The sequence below is a fragment of the Amphibalanus amphitrite genome, unplaced genomic scaffold (assembly GCF_019059575.1).
Source record: "Amphibalanus amphitrite isolate SeventyFive unplaced genomic scaffold, NRLGWU_Aamphi_draft 000200F_arrow, whole genome shotgun sequence".
NCBI classification, from domain to species: domain Eukaryota; kingdom Metazoa; phylum Arthropoda; class Thecostraca; order Balanomorpha; family Balanidae; genus Amphibalanus; species Amphibalanus amphitrite.
This window is the reverse complement of record NW_024881695.1, coordinates 783,478-800,600: the sequence shown is the minus strand read 5'-3', so window position 1 is coordinate 800,600 and position 17,123 is coordinate 783,478. Positions and strand designations below refer to the sequence as shown.

Genomic DNA, 17,123 nt, shown 5'->3' with positions numbered 1-17,123 from the left:
CCCCGCACGCGGGGCATTCGTCGTCGGCTGCCAGGCCAATCTTGTGGAGCGTGTCACGGGTCAGCGGTGATGTGCCGGTCCTCAGCTGGGACAGCGTCACCGTGACCGACCCCCAGCGCGCCAGGGAGTCGTGGCCAGGCGTGGGGTCCGGGTACGGGTGGGCAGCGGTTGCCCTCTGTCGCGACAGCTCCCGGACATGGCGCGTGACGGCGGCCCGCGCACTCGACAGGTCGATCGGTGCGCTGTCTTGGTCGCCCGCCGTGGCCTCGCCAGCCAGGCGGTCGGCGGTTTCGTTGCCGTCCAGCCCGGCATGGCCTGGCACCCACTGGAGCACCGTCTCGGTGCCGTTCTCGGCGAGGGTGCTCAGCAGCCTCCAGACCTCGGCGGCCAGGGCCATGGTCTGGTTAGCTGGGCCGCGGCCGAGTAGTTGGAGCCCAGACCTTGAGTCGGTGAGGAGGCGGACCGACTTGATCGATGCCAACTCCCCGTCCTCCAGGCCGGCCACAGCCGCGAACGCCTCGCGCATGGCGGTCAGTTCTGCTCTTAGGCTGGAGCAGACCGCCCCTGCAGGAGCGCGCACGGTCTCTTCTCTGTTGAGGTGGTGGAACTGGATCAGCGCCTGCGCCGCCCTGTTCCGTCCCGCCGCGAGCCGAGCCGTCCGACCAGATAGTGACGTCCGGGTGCGGGAGCTCTGCAATGGCTCGCAGGGCAGCTTCCCTGCGGACTGCAGGCGGGTCCGACCGGCGGGTGGCCACGGGTAGGTACACCCTGAAGGTGATGCCGCCGCGGTGGCCCAGCCATGGCGGGTCGCAGCTGTAGAACGCCGAACCTGTAATGCAATAGAATTGCAATTGTAACAAAGACCTGCATGGTCAGCACACATCTGCAGTGACTGTCATCCCAAGTTGGTATGAATTGGAACAAAGTTGGGTCATGGTAGCAGACGTAGCACAAGCTGTCGTGATATGCCATACCGTAGGACTAGGTCGTAGGTTGTAAATTTTAGGTTTAAGGCTGTAGGTTGTAGGTCAGGTTAGGTAAGGTTGGGTTAGAAAAACCCATTCTCGTGCATAGGGCAGCTTGTGCTACGTCTACCTTACCAATACCCAATTTGAATTCCCAAAATTGATGGCAAACAGGCTTTTTGTATAACTAGTGTGGTTAATTGTTCTAATCCCCGCTGCAATGTGAGGGTAACTGCTTTTCTACAATCACAATATTTGAATTCATATAGGTAGCCATAGGTACGTTTCACATAGGTTATAGGTATTCGACCATAGCCTCTCCGATTATGCCTTTCACTCGATACGAGCGGGACCCATAGGCCGAGTGGCCTTATAACCCGATGACCAACTAAGGTAAGGTAAGGTAAGGTAAGGTAGGTGTTTACATGTTCAGAAAATGATACAAAATATGACACAATTATAGCTGCAACTGGATAGTGGATACCAACCTCAACTAAAAGTTTCTGCAGCCTTATAACCTAACACATGACTAAATTGCCAAAATAAATCCCTTAGTACAAAAGTTTGACTCTAAAATAACAGAACTTTTGCATGCAGACCCTGGAAACTGGAGGGTTTATGAAAAGTAACAAAAATAAACATTCACTAATATCAATAACCCGGTTTACATAGGGTTTGTTGCAAGCTTATATCTACGTCCGTGATGTTGCAAAAGATGCCAATGGTGCTTAACAATTTACAAAATGATCCCCTCTAAATATTTGAAGACCACTGCATCGAAATTATCGCCAAATTAACAAGCTAGAGCCTCGTCAAAAATGCTATGTAAACCGGGTTAAAATGTTGTAATAAATTTCATATGTAGCATAAGCGCCAATACTGCCTTCATTTACAACTTTGCTACTGTTTTCCACTCACAAACGCTGCCCTCCGTGGACAGCAGCAGCAGCAGTGAAACGTCACCCGTGGTGTGACATCATCACCCATGACGTAATGGAAATCCAGTTGTTACCAAGGCCCGCGAAGCTGTGGTTGGTTTTGTGCCGGCCGCCTCTCTTTCACTTCCGCTCCCAGCACAAATTTGCAGGTAAGGATTTCGCACTGGATTATATCAATATTTTGTGCGAGACGTTTGCTTCTGTTGTTGGCCATTTTAAGTGTAGTTCCTTAATGAGGCCGTTGTTTGAAGAAGGTCGTGCTGGTCATTTCCCAATGCCCCTTGTGTACCGTGCAGGCTTTTTTGTTTGCCCCGCCTCTTTTTCTCTGAAGTGTTTTGGATGGAATTTCAAGTTGTTTGTCATGTCCATATTGCATGTAAAATACTGCATGAAAAGTTATTTTTTTACCTACGTCTTCCAATGACAGCTGTGGACGATTCCATGACGTTTTTTCGTCTAGCAGATTTTCGTCGGACATTTTTTCGTCCGCAGATTTTCGTCCGACTTTTTTTCGTCTCGCATTTTTTCGTCTGTACATTTTTTCGTCCGTGCAATTTTTCGTCGGTACATTTTTTCGTCTGTACATTTTTTCGTCCGGACATTTTTTCGTTCGTATATTTTTTTCGTCTGTGCATTTTTTCGTCCGGACATTTTTTCGTCTACAATTTAAACCTAACCTAACCTAACCTAACCTTACCTAACCTAACCTAACCTACTGATGTTTGCCTACCGGGGGATAAGGAAAAGGTTTCTTGCATGAATAGATTGCAAGCAATGGTAAGTCAAATATTTTTAGGTTAAGTGGTTATGCATCAGGCTTCAGGCCTTCGGCCTGAAGCCAGATACACAACCACTTAACCTAAAAATATTTGACTTACCATTGCCTGTAATCTCTCCTAAGGCATTGCCTTCGGCACTGCACTGCTTCGCCCCGAGTATTATTATGACGTCACTTGCCTCACAGTTGAATAGCATTGTAGTATGTTTTCACTCAACCTTGGAGTTAACAGTGGAAAGTATTCTTGGGTGCACAGACGTAAAATTTAGTGAACGAAAAAATGTCTGGACGAAAATATGTACAGACGAAAAAATATACGAACGAAAAAATGTCCGGACGAAAAAATGTACAGACGAAAAAATATACCGACGAAAAAATGCACAGACGAAAAAATGTACAGACGAAAAAATGCGAGACGAAAAAAGTCGGACGAAAATCTGCGGACGAATAACCGTCCGACGAAAAAATGTCAGACGAAATTTTGTCCGGACACGGCTGTGGACACTTCGGTATCAGTAACAGTAAAGCTGGCGTCACTGCGCCGCTCACCGTTAATGTCAAGATGAAGCTAGAGTAAAAAATATAATCTAACCTGACCTAACCTTACCTACTAACCTACATCCTACCATTCTACTCACCTAAAACCTACCAACCTACATCCTTCCAACCTATATCCTAACCTACCGCTGACAGTGATTTTTTCAAAGCCGCCACCCATTATCAGGTGACCAGGAGTGCCCCCTCCCTCTATCCCAGGGACACACAGAACGGTCATAGACACGGAGGTCCCCGCTTCAAAAATAGTTAATCCCTATAATATCGACCTCATTCTATGGAGAAACTCATGTTTAATAAGAATAATGTGGTTTCGTTATCTGATTGATAATTTTGAGACCAAAAGCTAACATAGTATTCTTACCACGGTCTCGGTGGAGCCGCACGACGGTCTGTTGTCAACATGTCGATTGTCGCAAAATATCATTACGCAGAAATGTAGTATCTTCGTAAAACCCAACACACTAGGGGAACTGTGGGAAACCGGGGTTTTGAGTGGGGGGGGGGGGGGTACCATTTTTATGGAACAGTGATAGATATGGACAAATAATTTTGGAATTTCGGTTCTGTATTTATGATTATTAATAGAAGAGAATTCAGTAATTTTCTTCTTTGGTAAAGCGCCTCACGAGCTGTGCCAGATCTGTCAACGAATGATAGCGACTTTTCTGAAAAAGTTTTCAGAAATGTCTCGTTCGTACATATTTTCATTCGTGCATTTTTTTCATTTCCATTTTTTGGTCCGTGCATTTTTGTCTACATATTTTCATTTTTCGTCCAACATTTCTTCGCCTGTACTGTACCTCTTTTCGTCTGTGGCCAACTCGTGGCGAAGCAGTGCAGTGCCGAAGGCAATGCCTTGGGAGGGATTACAGGCAATAGTAAATCAAATATTTTTAGGATAAATGGTTATGTATCTGGCTTCAGGCCTCGGCCTGAAGCCTGATGCATGGCCACTAGGGACCGGCGAGTAGGGTGCCGTGCAAAAGTCAGTTGGGACCCACTTTGCACGTCCGCACGTGCAGGGCGATGCTTCCAGATCTCAAGAACGGCTGGACCGATAGTGCTCAATTTTGGCACACCGCTAGAGATCAATTAGTAGGGTGCTGTCAGCCGTGCACAGTCAGTTGATAGTACCCTCACGCAGTTCTGCACGTGCAAGGCTTTAGCTACCCTCTCGCTTGCTCGTTTGTCGCTCCAAAAGACGTCTTACTGGTTTTAAGCTTAAATTGGCTGTATTGGCAATATTCGACCAACCCGTTTTTCGCTATTGTAACCGAAGCTTTGAATTCTCACCAAACCTGTCATTTCGCGGTAGTATCTTGTTTAAGTAGGGTAGCCTGGGGCAAGACGCCCCAGATAATTTATTTTGCTACATAACTTTTGTCCCACATCACCTGGAAGGCCAAATTTGTGCTCAATGCGTTCTTTGGACATTTTACTTTAAATTCCACCCCTCAAATTCATTCACTTATGATCGAACTCCCAGCAAGGAAGTGATTTGTGAAGCAACTGCAAATGGGGCGTTTTGCCCCAACCCCAGGGCAAAACGCCCCACGGCCTGGGGCAAGAAGCCCCATACTCTAGATTAAAGATTAAACATGCTAGTTGACTAAATCTTACATGAGAGGCCCATTAGACCTTGAGAGGCACGGCACTGAAGTTAGCACCTTCCATCCTGTCAGGTGTTCAGCTATGACACTATTGTATGTACAGGTTTTTCACCTGCCTCATAAGGCCAAATAATAAATTATTGCAATGCAAATAGTACCAAAATACTTCCTTTGCCATTAATTTGCTGAGAAAAGCGCATAAAATTGCATAGAAACTTACTGTTCGCCAGTTACCGAACATTAGGAAGTGGGTATTCGGAACAACACATGAGGTAAAACGCCCCATGGGGCTTTTTGCCCCGCGACCTACCGGGACGTTTTACCCCATCACGTAGTTGGGTCAGAGAACAACGCCTTGCACTCCAGCAAGACATAATTAAAAACAGACCAACCCATTATTATAAGCGTTAGACACTAGTTGTTCAAAATACATAAAAGTCGTTAACCTGATGTGGACCATAAAAGAACGCCATGATGCATAATCTGACTACAAAACATAAAAATCACTCCAAAAACAAATTTTTGGCTATATCTCCCTAAAGAGTAATCACAATTTCTTTCCAGTCTGCTCATATAATGATCATATAGTGCACGTTTTATAGAAGAGAGGATGTTTCCCCAGAACCTTGCCAGTTCCGAGAAACATCGGTGAGGCGTTTTACCTCGGCGGGGCGACTTGCCCCGGTCTACCCTACGATACCACAGGGATAGGGTGACTGCCAAATTATAGAAATATTGAGTAATGTATAGACAAATAGTCTACTCAATATCTGACTCAATCTATATCTATCAGTATAACGCCTTTTGGGGGCGACCAACGGAGCGAGCGAGAGGGTGGGCCTTGCACGTGCGAAATTTCGAGGGGGTACCTCCAACTGACTTGTGCACGGCATCCTAATAACCGGTCTTTAGTGATGTGCCAAATTGGAGCACAATCGGCCCAGCCGTTCTCGAGATCTGGAAGCGGCACCCTGCACGTGCGCACGTGCAAAATGGGTCCCAACTGACTTGTGCACGGCACCCTACTAACTGGTCCCTAACCGTGTACCAAATTTGAGCGCAATCGGTCCAGCCATTCTCGAGATCTGGAATCGACCCCTGCACGTGCGCACGTGCAGCAGCACCCCAACTCTGGCACATGGATATGCATTGCCTAGTGGGTGCGACGGTGCCTACCTAAATGCCAACTTTCAGCGCAATCGGCCCAGTAGTTTCCGAGATATTGCAACTATTACAAAACTGACACCTCTTCGTTTTGCACGTGGCACGTGCATAAGGGGTCACCCACACGCTTCGGGAATGTTTCAATACTTGGTAGAAGGAATGAAGCTACCCTACAAAAATTACCGCATGTAAATCGGTCAAGTGGTTGCTGAGATATAAGCCTCGCAAAAGCGTCCGCACGGCCGGCCGGCCGCTCATGCTCAGAAATTTCCGTTAACCCGGGCCGGGCCGGTGCTCCGAGATTCCGCGCCGGGCCGGGGGGGGGGGTCTGAACACCCCCCCCCCTTCTAACTCGGCTCCTGGGCCACGTAGCGACACGCGGTAAGCGGCAATCGAAAGAACGTCTAAACTAAGGACGAAAACACTTAGGTCATTTTTTTGGTCAGGTCAAAGGCCAGGTCACCAGAGGTCACCAAAGGTAAAATGTTGACTATTTCAACATTTTGGAAACTGCCGACGGCTATCTCGGGAACCGATAGAGTTACAGCGCCGCCGGAAAAGCGCATTCGATACCTAGCCCTTTTACAGACCCTTCTGAGTAATGTTCTCAGATTTGACCTCAGGTCAACGGTTTAGCCTTCAGAGGGCAAAAACTCCAAAAATAGCAGTTTTTACGAAAAGCGTTTTTTTCGGCAATAACTTTTGACTCAAAAGAGCCATGACATTACTTTTGCCAGCATCGTGTTCCTCTCGTCGAGACGCTTCGAATAAACTATAATTTGACCTCGAAAGGTCAACTTGAAAATTTGACCTCAGGTCAAGGTCATGACATGACCGGAAAATGTCATGTTGCATATCAGCCGATCCCCAACGTCGAGCCGAACACATCTAAGGCGTTTTCAGCGCTCTAGCACGCCTCTATCAGAAGTTATTAGCGAAAAACGTTGATTCTGTTCGTGACCTGAGATGACCTCGGGGACATAACGAGGGGTCATAGTTGCCATTTTCCGGTTCAGTGTGTCAATTTTACCTACATCTCGATGTTTGAGTGTCTAGAATAGCGTTCGTGCAAAACAGACGCTTTTCAATTTTCTCCCATTGACTTATAATGGAGACAGACTGGAGAGGCCGCAAAATTGACCTGACCTTAGGTCACCGATATCAAAATTCCGAGATATACATTTTATAGATAATGTTGCTTTAATCAATCGCTGAAAGTTTCAAGGCAATCGATCAGTCGGTGTAGCTATGACGAGCATTCTTATTTTTTCTGAGGTGAGGTCACTTGGTGACCTTGGTAGGTCATTTCACCTGTTGACCTGACCTAAGGCGACCTGGGTGACTGGGTCTGAAATTTTCACATGTGTGGAAAAGATGCACGAACAGGTGTGCCAAACGTTTTTGAGATATCTGCGAAAAACCGCAGGGAGGGGGTGTTCAAACACCCCCTGGCCCGGTGCGGGTTAATATATTCCTGCCCGGGGCCGAGATGATTCAATAAATGTCACCGAGGTTTTTAAGCGAAAACTCCGAGAGCCGTTAGGCCCGAGGTGATTTTGCTAAAAAAAGCGAGGTGACATTTATTGAATTTCCGGCCTTGGGCTGGAAGGTGTTTCCCATACCTGCCAAAAAGCTCACAGTCACAACTATATGATAGTGACGTCAGCAGCCGTTTAGTTCAACGTGTTTTCCCATACCTGCTACATTGCATGATTAAATCGAGACATCCAGGCATTTAAACGGCACGTGCGTCGTGCACTGTACCACACTTTTCAAAGTTTAATGCAATGCTTTAATATTACAAGCCGTGTGGTTCAAGGGGTGTGGTTAAACACGTTGAACCACACGGCTGCTGACGTCACTATCATATATATACTGGCTGCTGACGTCACTATCATATATCATATATATAATATTATAGTTGTGAGCTTTTTGGCAGGTATGGGAAATACCTTCCAGCCCTAAGGTCGGGAATTCAATAAATGTCACCTCGCTTTTTTAGCAAAATCACCTCGGGCCTAACGGCCCTCGGATTTTTCGCTAAAAAACCTCGGTGACATTTATTGAATCATCCCGGCCCCGGGTAGGAATATATTTAACCACACCCCTTGAACCACACGGCTTGTAATATTAAGCATTGCATTAAACTTTGAAAAGTGTGGTACAGTGCACGTGCCGTTTAAATGTCTGGATGTCTCGATTTAATCATGCAATGTAGCAGGTATGGGAAAATCTAAGGAAAGACTTCGCTCGCTTCGCTCGCTCCGTAATTATAGAAATATGCATTTTTTTCAATTTCATCGTTAGCATCATATTTTGCGTTACTTTGGGAAATTCACCGAAATCATAAATGGTGCGCTTGCGACCGCATCTGATCCATTGTGCGGTGGCATGGTGAGCTCGGCTTAGGGATAACCAGAACATTTTTTAGGGGGGATTAAATCGTTTTTGCAATTTGGTAAATCGTAATCGTGCATCGTACATCGTACGGACGTGTCAGTGCATGAGCTCTGTTCTCCGTGCGGAGGGGGTTACACGGTACTCGGGTGTCGGCAGCTGCGGGGATGGCCCGGCGCACATTGGCAGCGGTGACTGCACAGGGCGGGACGGTGTCTGACAGCTCCAAAAATACCCGGCCACGTGACAACGCTCATGGCGCGCTGCGTCCCATTCATCGGTGTGCGATGACTTGTGTGTAGATATTTGAGACATACGCAAATATCTTACGAGTGTATTTATTTTTTATATTACGTTTCTAATGGTAGCTTATCAGTTTTATAGTATGATTTTGAACACTCTTATTTTAATTGCTTTGCTTATGCAATGGCCGTGACTCAGTGTCCTAAAACTATATTTTGGCTTGGGTGTCGGAGGGTGATATTCGTCACTACAAAAAGGGCTGAGAGTGAAAAATTGCCAGTCAGGAAGGCACTAAAAAGAGTTGAAAACAGGGATATACAATTTATTTATGAATGATAAGAGGGTGCGGGAGCTGCGTTATAGGATGATTTAATACAATATGGAGGGAGGTGAAAGGCACACGCAGATGCTCCTGATTGGTAAAACAGGGAGTGAAAAGTCGCTCCGCTCGGAAAATTGGAGGTTAGAGTGGGAAATTATTTTGATTTGGGTGTCGCTTCCCACCCAATACAAGACACTGCCGTGACTTGTATTGTAACAATGGGACGTTACTTTCGCCTTTTTAGCATCACACTGAAATAAGTAACCCTCGCCCCGTTGGGGGGGGGGGCAATTTGGCCCCCCTGTGGTTTTTCCTGAATAGCACGAAAACGGCGGCGCGCAGCGCCGCCAAATTTTCAGTACCTTCCCGAGCATCAATTTGACACCTTCACACCAAATTTCAAGTCTTAGGTCACCTTAGGTCAGGAGTTATTGAGGTCAAACTGAGGTCATGTTCGAGCAAAAATGAGCAAAAAAAAAAATGCAATCTTAAAACGCTCACCAAATCTACAGTTACCAAGCAATTTCAAAGTTCTTTATATGGTCTAGTAGACAAAAAGCGGCGCTATAAAACTGCTATCTCGGATTTTCAAAATGTTGTTTTTTTTACCCCCAAAAATTCAAAGAAGTGATTTTTTTTAGAAAAACTCAAAAAAAAAAATCCAAAAAAATCCTAATGAAAAAAACGGAATATATATGATAGTCCCTGCGCTCTTCTATATACATACCAAATTTCAGATCGATATCTCGTTTTTTGGCCAAGTTATAGCGAAAAAACTGTGCAAAAATGATGACGTCAAATTTTTTAACTCAATTTTTAGCGATTCTCGACCTTGTAGGGCAAAACAAAGACCACCATTGAACTCCTCGTGACGAGCTGCATCGAATCGATACCCATTTTATGCAAAAATATCAACTTTGACATTTGACCTAATTTGACCTGACCTTGACCTGACCTTGACCTGACCTTGACCAAAACGTGACCTAAGCCGGCCCCAAAGGCTGCCTGACCCACATAATCGCATTTGTCATGTAAAATGGACCATAAAACATGTATTACACGACACTTTCATATTGTGACCCCCCAGTGGCCTGACCTCTGTGACCTGACCTGGTATCAGTGACCTCAAATAGCAAAATATGTGTTTGAAGAACATTTCCCCGTCGATGATTTTCAATGAAATGCATTTTACTCGATTTTATTACGCATTTCTTGAAATGCCTGTAAACGGTGAAAATTTGACCTTTGACCAGACCTGTGACGTCATCGGTTTGACCTAGGTCAATAAAATTGGGTCACAAGGTAGTTCCCTGATAGGGCTATCCAACACCGTTTGCTGCTTGTCGCTAGGTTGCGTGGTTCTCGAGATCTTAGGGGGGGGGGGCAAATTGCCCCCCCCCCCCAACAGGGCGCGTTGCTCGGCAGAGCCCAACGGGGCGCGGGGTAACCAACGATAATTGCGTATCATGTATGTCAAAGTTGAGTAGGCATCGTGAAAAGATATTCGCTCCTACTTTGTTTAAGCACGTAACCAACCATACTCGTTTTGCATTCACCGTAGCAAGTACTTTCTAATAACTGGAAGAAACTGCATTGTTTTTGATGTTGTATCCGTCTTCTTATTTCTTGCTAGAAAAAAAATTGTTTGTATGCTGGGGTGCTGGGCTATATTACCGGCAGTTACCTGCGCCATGCCTGCGCTCTTTGTGATGACGTGACATAATTCTCATCGGCGGAAAATGCCTACTAAGTTTTTCACGTTTTGTCACGTGAAATGCGACTTTCGGCGGGCGATCAAAATTTCATTTGTTTTCTGGGGAGTACACGTTGTGTATTAGGTCTTGAATCAGGTGTTTTTCATCACCCATCAGGTAACAACGATGCATTTATTTGATTCATAATTGCAAAATAGCATTTGTCTTAAATTAAATTCAATCATCCATTGTGTATGACTGGAGTTCAGCAATCGCCAACTCAATGACAACAGGCATTACGACGCGTGACCTGTTTCAGACTTCCTGTTCCGTCAAACTTCCTTCATCCTCCTGTTCATCCTTCCGTGGTTCATCCTTGGGATCTGATGGATTAAATGGCCCTTTGTTGTGGTGAGTACTGCCTGATTCAAAGCAGCGCTGATTAGAGAGCGGCTTGCAACGCAGTAGCGGCTTGTGTCTATTTGCAGCTGATAGCTTGGCCTTATATTGAAGTTCAATATCACACCTTTTGAAATATCGCTTATCGGCCTCTAGCCTACGATCTGGTCGCACCATTTTATGTGCTCAAAATATTTTATTTGTGTGTTGTTGAGTATTGACATTTAAGAACGTTGTTGTGTGCACTTAACATAAAGAGGTTATCAATAATTTGTTGAGTGATTTTTGCAAGGAAAACCTTAGCTCTAATAACTGTTATCCTTAGATGCTGACGACGCACGTAAGTTCTGCCATTAACTAATGACGCTGACCTGATAAAATTGTATTTCCCGTATCCTATCTAGCAAAGGCGATGAATGCCGTTACAGAGGGATAAACCGATGGGCACAACACTTAAATTTTATCTGTCATAGAATCAGTTTTAGTCCATTCGACCTGGCGAAAGAAAATGTGAAGTGCCCCTAAAGAATGATAAATTGCGGGCGTATATCAGCGCAGTGATCTTCTGATCCAAGTTTGGGTATGCAGATTGCAGGATGTTGAACAACTTACGAAAATCAGGCTTAAAGGGTAGATAACATTTATATATCCATATAGCATCCATACATCAGCCCTACTATATGGCGGTGCCACAATACAGTTGACGTGACATAGACACTAGATAGTCGACATCCAAGGTTGGAAGATTTTGACTTCACATGGCATTTGTGGATTACGTTGGCGTCCCGCCAGCTTGCAACTTTTTGTCGTAACGAGTGTACCCCATCGAACATGTTTACGGAGCGAGCGAAGCGAGCGGAGTCTTACGTAGAATAACGGAAATTTCTGAGTATGAGCGGCCGGCCGGCCGGCCGGCCGTGGTCACGATTTTGCGACGCTTATATCTCAGCAACCACTTGACCGATTTACATGCGGTAATTTTTGTAGGGTAGCTTCATTCCTTCTACAAAGTATTGGACTATTCCCGATGCATGTGGGTGACCCCTTATGCACGTGCCACGTGCAAAACGAAGAGGTGTCAGTTTTGTAATTGTTGCAATATTTCGGTGACTACTTGGCCGATTGCGCTGAAAGTTGGCATGTAGGTAGGCACCCACTAGGCAATGCATATCCATGTGCCAGAGTTGGGGTGCTGCTGCACGTGCGCACGTGCAGGGGTCGTTTCCAGATCTCGAGAACGGCTGGACCGATGGCGCTCAAATTTGGTACACGGTTAGGGACCAGTTAGTAGGGTGCCGTGCACAAGTCAGTTGGGACCCATTCTGCACGTGCGCACGTGCAGGGTGCCGCTTCCAGATCTCGAGAACGGCTGGGCCGATTGTGCTCAAATTTGGCACATCGCTAGAGACCGGTTAGTAGGGTGCCGTGCACAAGTCAGCTGGAGGTACCCCCTCGAAATTTCGCACGTGCAAGGCTCACCCTCTCGCTCGCTCCGTTAGTCGCCCCAAAAGGCGTTATACTGGTAAGTATTTCCTAATGAAACACTTTCAAATCCGCATTCCCAAATCTGCATATCATCAGTTGCGGGCTACACGGGGACTGAAGCGATCGCTGCTCCGTTTTGGTGAAAAACGGTCGGCTGAGAACGGGCCAAATCTTGGAGTGGTGATCGCAGCCTATTATCGAAGTTAATCACTTAAAAGTTCATTTGGAGAAGGCTAAAAACGATGTTTGTGATTTTTGCTGCGTCAATTTTGATGAAGAAATGCGCTTTTCACGATTATGCCAAGTAAAGTACCTGAGAAGCTATATTTTTAAGTAAATGCAAATTATTAGACGAATTTTCGATATCACTGCCACCTTATTCGGCAAGTTGAGACGCCAGGACGTGATGTGTGCTTTCTCGTCTTGCTTTGAAACCTCTCAAAACTGGCAAAATTCTTGTATTGTGCGTTGTGCTGATATAGGCAGCGTATTCGTTTCGTCAAGTAATTTAATTCAAAAATATGTTGTAGTTTTGTATCATGTCTTCTACGGCACCTTGAACAAGTGCATTTTTCTTCACACCATCGTTTCCAGTTTCGGTTTGCGAAACTTGATTTTGCGTTCATTTTCTTATGTTCCTGTTTCTCCCCTTTCAATAAAACCTTTTCTGTGAAGTAGCCGCCACAGATAATGCGCGAGAAAAAATCATTTGTTTGTGATTTGCTCATTTGTTCCTTTTCCGTCTCCTTCACCGAGTACAGCGAAATGAGCGAAATATCGTGTTTGTTCAATTAATATTTCACACTTTATTTTAATTCAACTAATTGCATCGTCTATCGTTTCTTCTAAGTATCTTTAGAAGGTAATTAGCGGAATTGTTGAATGTGTTTGTGAGTTTAACCGCCATTGGCAGGATGTTTATCAGAGTATTGTGTATTCTCATTGCTATCGAGATTTAATGAAAAGTAATCTTTCTTGTCGGCGTAAAACTGCTCGCTAGTCACCGCCATCACTTAACGAAATGTGCAAGAAATTCACGGCATGAAGCCTCTGCAGCGATTCATAGTTATCAGACTTATTATTGATCCTCTTAATCTCACCTGTTCCAGGTAAAGGTTCATCCTCGGTCGTCAGCTCCAAGAAAATGCCGATCCAGAAGGTTCACGCCCGCAGTATCTTCGACTCCCGTGGCAACCCCACGGTCGAGGTCGACCTGTTCACGGAGAAGGGCCTCTTCCGTGCCGCCGTACCCTCTGGCGCCAGTACCGGTACGTTAAAATCCTTCATTTTCACACGTTTGGTGACCAACTTAGGATTTTAGTTGTGATGTTGATGTGAGGCGGGTGATACGAGTGGTCAGATTAATAATGCCTAATTTTTTTGGGTGATTGTGTCGGGTAATCATGATATTCTTGGTCGTTCAAGATTGTTTTACGATAAAAGAAGCCCCACTTCTTTTCGAATACATTCGATGTTCTTGAAACTTGACAGTCTAGATAAGTTATTATAACATTTGAACATTTTCCAGGCGTGCACGAGGCTCTTGAGCTGCGCGATGGCGACAAGTCAAAGTACATGGGCAAGAGCGTCTTCAAGGCGGTCGAGAACATCAACAAGATCATTGTACCCGAACTTCTGAAGAAGGTTAGAATATTTCAATCAATAAAGGGCTGGTGGTAAAGTCAGAAATTAGATAGGCACCATGGATTCTATTTGCGTTCATGCCATCTACATATAGGAGGCTGACATTACCGTGGAAAAATCAAATGTGGCTAGACTCAAAAACTTATAAACCTTTTTCATTGATTACGCTTTAACTTTTTCATTTGGCTGCAATCGAATAGGTAGTCCGAATGAAGAAAACTGCTTCCAGAGAAACATGTTTTCTACTGTTCACGTGAACACTCCTCAAACGTTTACTTGCTGTGATGCTAACGGTCTGCGTTTGATATCTGCAGAACCTGGAGCCCACCCAGCAGAAGGAGATAGACGAGTTCATGATCCAGCTAGACGGCACGCCCAACAAATCCAAGCTGGGAGCCAACGCCATCCTGGGCGTGTCGCTGGCTGTGTGCAAGGCCGGCGCCGCCGCCAAGGGCATTCCTCTCTACAAGTCAGTATGAACAGTGCTTGGGGGAGGAAGGGGATCTCACTGTTCTGGCTTGAACGCATTGTCTAACCTAGTTCAGTGTTTTACTAGCCAGCACTAGTATTCACTTTGTTTAATTGTCCATGATTAATGATCACCGTTCAACCGTCTCAGGCACATTGCCGACCTTGCCGGCAACAAGAACATCGTGCTGCCGACGCCGGCCTTCAACGTCATCAACGGCGGCTCGCACGCCGGCAACAAGCTGGCCATGCAGGAGTTCATGATCCTGCCGACGGGCGCGGCCAACTTCACCGAGGCCATGCGTATGGGATCGGAGGTGAGGCGGTGGGCAGCGTGGGAATCAGTGGGCGATGGTGTAGCCGGTAGCGTAGGCTCGTGGACGGTCTGCCAGTGATGAATGCGATGTGATTTAGCACGTTACGCTCGGCCGATCGCAGCCGTCTGCCCATTGAATAACAGAAATGTACAGGTGCGGGAGACCAGTCATCCCTTAAAATATGTGTTTATGCAATCTGTACGACAATCTTTATCCGTTTTTTTTTTTTAAATCTGTGTCATGCAAAATGATATTTCCTAACCTGCCTCCACCTGTTCAGGTCTACCACAACCTGAAGGCCGTCATCAAGAAGAAGTTCGGCCTGGACGCCACTGCCGTCGGCGATGAGGGCGGCTTCGCCCCCAACATCCAGAACAACGAGGAGGCGCTCACCATGCTGATGGAAGCCATCGAGAAGGCCGGCTACACGGGCAAGGTGGACATCGGCATGGACGTGGCCGCATCAGAGTTCCACAAGTGAGTCCCGACAACGGGGTGAAATCTGGGGGGGGACGATTATGACTGGGAGACTATGACCACTGGTCAGCAGTTGGGCTTTGGCGGAACGTTGGATCGATATGGGTGAAATGTAGGCTTTATTTGGGGCACCTTTGATGCATGTTCACTTAATTGTTGGTGTGGCTGTTTCAACGCTGCTTAGCGCATTGCAGCTCATTCGGCATTGCAGCTTTCAGGTCGTACCTGTTCCTTTTTTATCATTTATTCAAGTTATTTACTTGGGTTCGTTTAATTGTTACGAATACAGTGATGCGATCATCGATTACTGTACGGTAATTTCCCTCGATTTCTAACTCACTACCCTCCTGCGCCGCTCAGGGCCGACGGCCAGTACGACCTCGACTTCAAGACTGAGAACAACGACGGCAGCAAGGTGATCAGCGGCGAGGCGCTGGCCGACATGTACCGCGACTGGGCCAAGCGCTACCCGATCGTCTCCGTCGAGGATCCATTCGACCAGGACGACTGGGACAGCTGGGTGAAGTACACGGCCAGCGTGGAGCACCAGGTGGTCGGCGACGACCTGACCGTCACCAACCCGCAGCGCATCCAGATGGGCATCGACAAGAAGGCCTGCAACTGCCTCCTGCTCAAAGTCAACCAGGTGAGGCCGACGGGAGATTGTGCCTCAGTTTTCGCACACAATTGAAGGAAACTTGTTTTTAACTTTTAACGTCACTTTTTTGTCTTTAGGGTCTGTTTGATTTGGATGGGCCTTAGATCATATTTATTCAAGAAGATAGCGCTTCTGTGGCGCAGCTCCGGTGATTGGAAATAGGATGCTCAGTAAAAGCCACCCGACGTAGTCGCGGCCGCGCTGCCCCTCCTACAGATGTGTCCAACAGTGTCTGAGCGTTATCCACTCCTCCTCCGCAGATCGGCAGCGTGACGGAGTCGATCGCGGCGCACCAGCTGGCCAAGTCGGACGGCTGGGGCACCATGGTGTCGCACAGGTCCGGTGAGACCGAGGACCCGTTCATCGCTGACCTGGTGGTTGGACTCAGCACCGGACAGGTCAGTTACGGGGGCGTGGGGACACGGAGAAGACTGGTTCAGAGCCGGCGGGGGCTTGAACGGTTAAACGTGTGCTTATGTGTCGTATATTTGGTATTGTATACGCTTTTCAATTGGTGCTTGTAAGCGATCATGTTTTAATTCTGCGAGTTTTGGCGATGATTTGTTCTTAATGGGTGCGCAGCGTTTTGCTCACGGCGTCTGTATTTGTTTCTCTCAGATCAAGACGGGCGCTCCGTGCCGCTCCGAGCGTCTCTGCAAATACAACCAGATCCTCCGTATTGAGGAGGAGCTGGGCGCCAACGCCAAGTACGCTGGCAAGAACTTCCGCCGCCCGCAGTAAGGCGCTTGGCGCCGGCGGCCGCCGCCTCCGATCCCTCTCTCCTCCGTACACTCCGCTACTCCTGTCCTCTCTCTCTCTCTCTGTCTCTGTGTCTGTGTATGGCACTGCCGAGCGAATGATGAGCTAGGCTAGTCGCCGACATGCTGAATGTGATAGAAGAGTCAAGTCGCAAAATCCCACATATGATGGAGAACTGGGATGTTATCTGCCGATTTATGAAATCTTGCTGTTGTGAGTTCGGACCCAAATAAATTATTATGTTGGA

General features: G+C 46.7%; 1 protein-coding gene across 4 annotated transcripts; it reads left to right on the top strand.

Annotated features, from left to right (window-relative positions):
• The first annotated feature begins 1,852 nt into the window (after positions 1–1,852).
• LOC122384839 (enolase-like) lies at positions 1,853–17,123 on the top strand. 4 transcript variants are annotated; one of them, XM_043372614.1, is made up of 10 exons: positions 1,853–2,052; positions 10,989–11,080; positions 13,663–13,821; positions 14,082–14,197; positions 14,512–14,666; positions 14,817–14,982; positions 15,263–15,459; positions 15,820–16,105; positions 16,378–16,515; positions 16,736–17,123. In XM_043372614.1, exons 2-10 carry the CDS (start codon positions 11,065–11,067, stop codon positions 16,856–16,858), a joined length of 1,356 nt encoding a protein of 451 aa, XP_043228549.1. In that variant the 5' UTR covers positions 1,853–2,052; positions 10,989–11,064; the 3' UTR covers positions 16,859–17,123. The 4 variants fall into 4 exon arrangements, with proteins under 4 accessions (XP_043228549.1, XP_043228547.1, XP_043228548.1 ...); XM_043372613.1 differs by lacking the exon at positions 1,853–2,052 and adding an exon at positions 10,600–10,846; XM_043372612.1 differs by lacking the exon at positions 10,989–11,080 and having other exon boundaries at positions 1,884–2,052.